We start from the raw sequence: 7,510 nt of genomic DNA, 5'->3' as shown, positions 1-7,510 counted from the left end.
TTTTTTTTTTTTTATCTCAATGAGACTCACCTGGTAAAAGAAAACGTTACATTCATATATACATTACCAACAGCTTCCCCCACCTTTCTGCAGGTTTGAGGTAGAGAGGGTGACAGCATCAATTTCCTGTAGGTTTCATCTGATAATCCAGTGTTGACTCTCCTGCCACAATGCTGCCCCCCTCAGGAACAAGTATGTAAACGAAGTTTTGGGACTGACTTTTTTCTTGTGTAGTAGAGACATTTTGTTTTGTACATAAAAATAAATATATTTTGATGAGTGTCAATAGGTTCTCCATTTGGTCTGACTCTATGAAATTTTGTCGTGGCCCATTCACACACAACTAAATAGCCAAACAAGAAATCTAAACTTTAAACATTTTAGGTCGATTTTAAGCATTTTTGACTCTTGTGCAACAAGAGTCAAAAATGCTTATTTTTTTGTGTCTCATTTATAGTTTTTACTGGTATATTTTTCCTGGCGTATTCATATAACATCTGCATGTGTAGAACATCTTTGTCATTTATGTAAATAAGGGAAAAATTCAGTCAAACAACAAAAATATATAATTTGCATTGTTTAGTTTTACTCAGCTTCTTTAAGTAAAATGTCTGTTAAGAACTGCACATTGTTCATTTTATTTATTTATTTTTATCCAATTGTAACTGATTTCTCCTGTGGCAAAAAAAGGTTAATTACTAGCTCAATCTCAGTAATTATGGAAGAAAAACTTCTAACATTTTGTGTATTAAAAACATTTTTTTACTCGATGATGCCATCCGCTGTCTTCTGTAGTGTGTTGGGGAAGCTGCTCATTAGCACCTATAGGAAGTGGTTTCATAGGCTCTAAAGAAAGACCAGCTTAGTTTCTGATAACAGATTTTTATCGCAAGGCCTCTAACTATTTTTAAGACAAGAGCCTGACGTTTAAAGTCAGTCAAAGCTGTAGGTTGCCATATATGGATATATGTACTGGTAGAGGTTACTGCTAATAATAAAATGTCGTGAATAACATCTCCGTGCCCAGGCATGAAACTGTTGCAGAACTAAAGAGCTCATTCAGTGACTGCTGCATCCTTGGTGCACAAAAGAGCTTTACTGTATTCGTAGTTCCTCCGAGCAGCTGTTAAACTTTATAACCATCTCTTTATTCTAAAGTCTTTACATTGCTGCTGTTATAATTTTTCCATTTTTTTGTAAATAGTATGTTGTTGTTTGCTTATGCAGAAATGTACATGCACATTTTATATTTTTTATTTCCCTACACAACTGTGCATTTCTTTGAATCTGATTATGCTGTTAATGAAATTTGTACAGTATAACTTCATGCTGTAAGTTTGCTCTTTTTGTACAGCTTGATTTTTACTTTCTGTTTGAATGTTTCCTTTATCTTTGTGTGAAACTACATGCTTTAACTTGTTACTTTAAAGGTTATTTTTAATTCTACACTAATATTTGTGTTGAAGTTCTGTGTAGATCTTACTTCTGATATGAGTGTTTATACTGTGCACTGGCCCGACTCAACCACCTCCTTTTTTCCCTGCTTCCTCAGTTCATAACTCATATTAAATTATCTTTAATATATTATACTAGAGCATCAACAACTGCATAATGTTTTATCCGTAATTTATATTAGAAAAACTATTTCCTAGTGCTCATACACCATGTCATGTAAAATGAGACAGAAAAACCCCATTAACATTTAAATGTAAGTTATAAAGGATAATCTTGCATTTTAAGGAAGATAACTTGTTTACGCATATATAGACATGACAATACATATTTAAAGAATATAAATATTTAATGATTTAAATATACTCTAAAAAACTAAAAATAAACAATATAACTTCAGTAATGAAAACTAGAAGGGGGAACAAAAAATAATTTCACATAAATTGGAAGATCCTTATAATATGTATTTATGAATATGTATTTATGATTAGTCTTATTCTCATGCTAAGACAATTACTATGTCTGTATTTTTAACAATTGTATCTTCTCCAGGAAACATACACCCCCTGTTCTTATTGTGTCTAACACAGTAATGATATGAATATAGTTTCAGCATGTAGCATCCAATTGACACTAATCCCTGACCACAACATGTCAGTGCGGTCGTTGAACAATAACATTATACTATGCTGATGCACTGGTTTTTTGCATGCACATATAAATTTGATCATCGTCCATGGGTTCAGCCTTTTTTCTTGTGTTCCTATGAAGAAAAGGAAAACTTAGTTGTTACAAAAGTACATCCTACTTCATGTAATTGGGCCTGGAAAGCATAAAATAAACAAAATGTAACTTACCAAACGTGGTACAAGTAGATCATAGAGAAAAGATGCACACTGAGTGAAACCCCAGCAACGACCCAGGGAAGAGCTCCACCGCCACACGCACAGTGTTTCACATGATTAACTGTAAAATACAGAAATACTGGTGAATTGGGGTTTCTGTGGAGCACAGTTTGAATTAAACATGTCTCACGAATTAAGGAAGCATATAAATTTGACTTACTTACAGTTCACTTTAACATGAATTTCTTCTGTCATGCTGTCATCCTGATAAGTTGCTGTACACATGTAACGTCCAGCATCTTCTACGGTTACATTCATGACTGAAAAAGAGACATGTCCACTTTCCTGCAGGTAGATGACTGTGCTGTTATCGACTTTGCTGAAAATATTGTCCTGGCAATGTGCTTTTGCTCCAGATTTAGTCCATTTAATAACTGATGGAGGAACACTGTCCACACTGCAGGTCAGATTCAGATCGTCTCCCTCCATGACTGTCGTTCTGCCAGAGATCTGAGGTTTTCTAACATCTGTGGAGCACAGATTAAAGAAAAGGGTTAAACACTCTGTAATGAGTGAACAAAACATGTGAGGCTGAAACTTAGATAATTGTATAAAACTGTTTGAGAAACAGTGATTCTACACACATTTCACTGTTACATTAATTTCTTCTCTCAGAGTGTTGTTCGGGTTTTTTGCTGTGCAGATGTAAAGTCCAGCATCTTTTGCTGTCACATTAGTGATGGAAAACAAGAAAATTGTACTCGTGTCCTGATGACAGATTTCATGGCGGCCATGCACTTTGGTTAGATTGTGGCTCTGGTGTTCAGCTTGTTTTGTAGATTTACTCCAGCTGATAACTGTGGGAGGAAAACTGTCTACACTGCAGGTCAGATTCAGATCATCTCCCTCTCTAACTGTTGCTCTGCCAGAAATATGAGGTTTTCTTAAATCTGTAAAACAAAATTAAACAAAAATATTTTAGCTCTTTGTAAAGCAAACACACCAAGAACATATCAAAAGAAAATTGGACAAATTACCGACCAGTATATAATTCATTAAAAATGCCTTGTAGAGTCTAATCTCAAAGGCATTTTGTTTAGATTTAGTTATCTAAACAAAAATATTTTTTCAGGTGATAATCAGATATTTTGCTGCACAAATGAAAGCCTTAGAAACGTTTGCCGTCACATTAGAAATACTAAATAAAATACTCCATTGGTAATTCAAGAAGGGAAACTGTCAAAACTACAGATCACATTCAGAATTTATAATAGTATTAATAGTATTCCCAATTATTTGAATTTCCTTCACATCTATGAGATATAAATAATAAATAACATAAAAAATTAAGCATAATATAAAAGAGGAGCATTTCTGAGCAAATGTTGCTAAGTTTTAATTAAAAAGCATCTTCAATAAGAGTTAAAAGATAATAAGGTACTCACATGTCACATTCAGAGTCACAGTCTCTTCTGTAGTTATGCCGCCTGTGAAGCTGACCTTACAGGTTATACTGGTGTTGTGGTGATCAGCTGAATAGTTAAAGGTCAGAGTTGAGACGTGTCTCTGTGTGACAGCAGTCAGATTCTCAGTTTTTAAAGCAGTTGTGTTTCCTATGATGTGAGAGTCTTTCTCTCCTTTTCTTCTCCACATCCAGGTGATGTTAGGAGGAGACCCAGAGCAGAGACCAGGAGCAGTGCAGGTCAGAGTGACCTGCTGTCCCTCAGTCAGTGGAGGAATCATCACTGAGGGCTTTTGGCTCAGACCTGATGGAAACAGATCACTGAATTAATCATCAAAAAATAGTATCAGTGTGATCTGGACAAGACAGATTGACTAAATATTTCCTTTATTTTGTAATACAAGATGAAATGGCAGTTTTGTCAACAATAAAGTTTCAACAATCTGACAATAATAAAAATGATAAAATCATTAATTTGCTTCATTAAGTCTAGTAATCTGATGTGGTAATTGTATACTGGAATTTTTCCTACCTGTTAAGGAGAGATTTGCTTTTGCAAGATATGTATATGCATCTTTTGTTTCTTTTCCCTCAACTCGGAGCTGATACCATCCAGAATCAGATTTCTTAAGATCGTTGATCATGATGCTGCAGTTCTTCTGAGTCATGTTCAGGTTCAGCAGTGACATGCGACCTTCGTACTCAGGCTGAATGTTTTCTTTGTTTTTGCCAGAGTGAAATATAGGGTCAGAATTGTCACATTTGGCCTCAAGTGGTTCACATTTATACCAAATAATATATTCGGGTGCAAAGAGAGATGTGAAAGCACATGGTATCACAGCACAGAGTCCAACTTCTGCTTTTATTTCGCCCTCATTGAAAGTAACACAAAAACCTTCATGTTGACAGAACTTTTCCCTTTGCAATGCATCTGTTAGTAAGAAAAACAAGTAATTTTTTTTTTTATTATTTCAAACAAATGAAAAGAGATCAAAATAATGATAGTTTATCCCTAATAAAAGCTAATTGTTAGTCATCGTCTATATAAACAACATGGTGATTAAAAGACATTTTCAAATACTAATTATTACATATTTTTATTTTAATGTCTGCACATAATACAAAAAACTGTATTTATTTGCACATTTGTGAAAGCAATAATAACCTTTTAAGGATTTCCAATGAATATTATAACAAGCAAAGATACATTCAGCATATTTGCTTTTAGTATTGATTTATGTTTACAAATGACAGGATTCATACATTACCAATGAACGTAGGGAAAGACGTGGTTAACCAGATGAAAACAAGCGTCCCAGATTTGAAGCTTGACATATTCAGTCCATTCCAAACAGGTAAGAAACTTTTACACAGGAGTTTCAGAAAAATACTGAAACTGAATCAAAACAAAGTTCAGACATAATGTTGATTTTCGTATAGAATTTCCAAACTGGATTTTATTTACTGACAGCATAACTACTTTGAAGAATGTTTAAGATAAATCTTGCTTGTTAGTCAATTGTGACTTTTCAGTAAACACGAATGCATATAAATATGAATATTTATATTTGTAATCATTATATTGTTAACTTCATTTCATTCAGCAAGAAAGTACTGTTTATCAGTCTATAATGTGGGGTAAAGCTTTGCATTAATCAAAGTTTTATTTACCTCTGTTTCATCTTCAGTAAATCTCTTCAATGAAGGTGAAACTCCTTTCTTGTCTTCTTTCTATAGTTCTTCCTGTTTCTGTACCGTTAAGAATGGGGAAGTTGGTTTGGACGTATGTTGAAGCTTTGCTTTTTTATCTGTGGCTAAGGCTACTTAGCAACTTTCATAACGTTGTTTTAATGCCTTTAATTCACAGACATTGTTGAACTTAGTGGTCTACCATTTGCATTTAGCGTCTTATTTGAGGTAAAATAAAATAGAAAAAAATATATTTGATTTCAATTGCCCAACCTAAGAGAGGAAAAGAGCAAAGGAACCACAAATAAATTAGCAAACTGTAGAGGAATTTTATTCTATAAACTTATGGAAAGTGTTCACATCTATGGCCAACGGCTTTCTCACTTGAATGTGTGCACTCTTTATCTAAAATGTTTGTTCCTTCCTTTAAGGAAGGTTAAGGAGGTCATATTAGAGGAAGTGTGTGTGTTTTTTTTCTTTCTGCAAGAAAGAAGATGTGTATGTGTGCAACTCCACTCTGTGTCTTCAAAGCAGAGCAGATCCCAGTGGGGTGATGGTCTGTTTTCCGTACTGGCGAGAAATAAACTGACCAACCATAGATCTCTCTCATCCATCTTTATTTAATGAAGGACTGCACTCCAGAAAAACAAACCTATGCAATGCATCATTCTTGTTATATTATATATCTTATTCTTATCTAGAGACCGTTACTATTTCTTTGTATTTTGCAATTGTGGATCAAATAATTTTTTTTTATTTTCTAGAAAACATAAATCCACTCCTCTTTTGCATGTAAAATACTAAAATTGATTTAAAATATACATATGGTTTTCTTTATGTAAGATCCAAGTGAGAGCGATCTCTGGAGACATGTTAGCGTGGTCGATGGACATATTTTGCTGCTGTATCATGTTCAGTGAGTTTTGGTTTTTTTCTTGTTTTGCTTTGAAGAAAAGAAACACGTTATTTCAACTGTATAGCCCATAAACTATAATTTGGCCTGAAAAGCATGAAATAAACATCATGTAACTTACCGAAAGTAACAAATGTAGATCATACATAAAACATGCACACTGAGTGAAACACCAGCAATGACCCAGGAAAGAACTTCCGAAACAGAAACATGTTTCTCATGAGCTGTAAAATGACAGAAATACATGTGAATTCTGGTTTCTGTGGAGCAGAGTTTGAATGAAGGGTTTGAATACTTAGCTTAAAAGCTTAAAAAGTTGATTTGAAATGAACTCAAACGTAATTTTAAATGTAATGTTTTGTTTTGATATCCAAATCTGCCCAAACATTACAAAATTATACATAAAGCACACTGTTTCTGATCTAGAAAGAGGAAATTAACATGCCAGACACGAGGACGTTGTACCTTCTTCTGACAGCTCTCGATGCACCATTAGGTTTTCTTTGACTTCCCAATTTTCATTGCTGCTAAATCATTCAACACTGATGTTGCCAGGGTTTCTAAGAGAAATTGTTGCTGTTGACAGTGTAGTTTGACACTATGTTGACAACAGTGTTCCTCTTGTGTGGCAGAGTACTCTGTCGTCAACATAATAGTGGCCATGTGATGGTGGGTGAAGGAAACCCCTCACTGATGCATACACAGGTTAACATATGTTGCACACACCCAGAGCCTTTCAGGATTTTTGCCAACACTGTAAGCAGATGTGTTTGTAACTTATCTTATAGCTGTGGTATAGATATTTTACACTTCATATTTATAAAATTGAAAAAAACATTGAATCTCACTAAGATAAAGAACATACTTACAGCTTACGTTCAGAGAAACTGACTCTTCTCTGGTTATGTTACCAGGGAAGCTGACCTTACAGATTACATTGGTGTTGTTGTGCTTAGCTGAAGGTTTAAAGGACAGAGTTGAACTGTGTCTCTGTGTGACAGCAGTCAGATTCTCTGTTTTTAAAGCAGTGATGTTTCCTTTGATGAAAGAGTCGTTCTCTCCTTTTCCTCTCCACATCCAGGTGATGTTAGGAGGAGACCCAGAGCAGAGACCAGGAGCAGTGCAGGTCAGAGTGACCTGCTGTCCCTC

General features: G+C 34.6%; 1 protein-coding gene across 1 annotated transcript in view; it reads right to left on the bottom strand.

The window, feature by feature from the left end:
- The window catches only part of LOC103139301 (hemicentin-2-like), a 10,639-nt gene extending 5,168 nt beyond the window's left edge, over window positions 1-5,471 (bottom strand). Inside the window, exons 1-7 of the mRNA XM_016672328.1 lie at window positions 5,431-5,471; window positions 5,028-5,155; window positions 4,292-4,690; window positions 3,743-4,063; window positions 2,942-3,247; window positions 2,522-2,824; window positions 2,310-2,418 (exon numbers count right to left, since the gene is read on the bottom strand). Of these exons, the coding sequence (XP_016527814.1) occupies window positions 2,310-2,418; window positions 2,522-2,824; window positions 2,942-3,247; window positions 3,743-4,063; window positions 4,292-4,690; window positions 5,028-5,155; window positions 5,431-5,441 (1,577 nt within the window). The 5' untranslated portion in view covers window positions 5,442-5,471. The remainder of the gene's footprint in view (window positions 1-2,309; window positions 2,419-2,521; window positions 2,825-2,941; window positions 3,248-3,742; window positions 4,064-4,291; window positions 4,691-5,027; window positions 5,156-5,430) is intronic.
- Window positions 5,472-7,510: the final 2,039 nt, after the last annotated feature.

The sequence above is a fragment of the Poecilia formosa genome, unplaced genomic scaffold, assembly GCF_000485575.1.
Source record: "Poecilia formosa unplaced genomic scaffold, Poecilia_formosa-5.1.2 Scaffold59, whole genome shotgun sequence".
NCBI lineage: Eukaryota > Metazoa > Chordata > Actinopteri > Cyprinodontiformes > Poeciliidae > Poecilia > Poecilia formosa.
The sequence above is the reverse complement of the archived record's forward strand: the minus strand, read 5'-3'. Positions and strand labels throughout refer to the sequence as shown.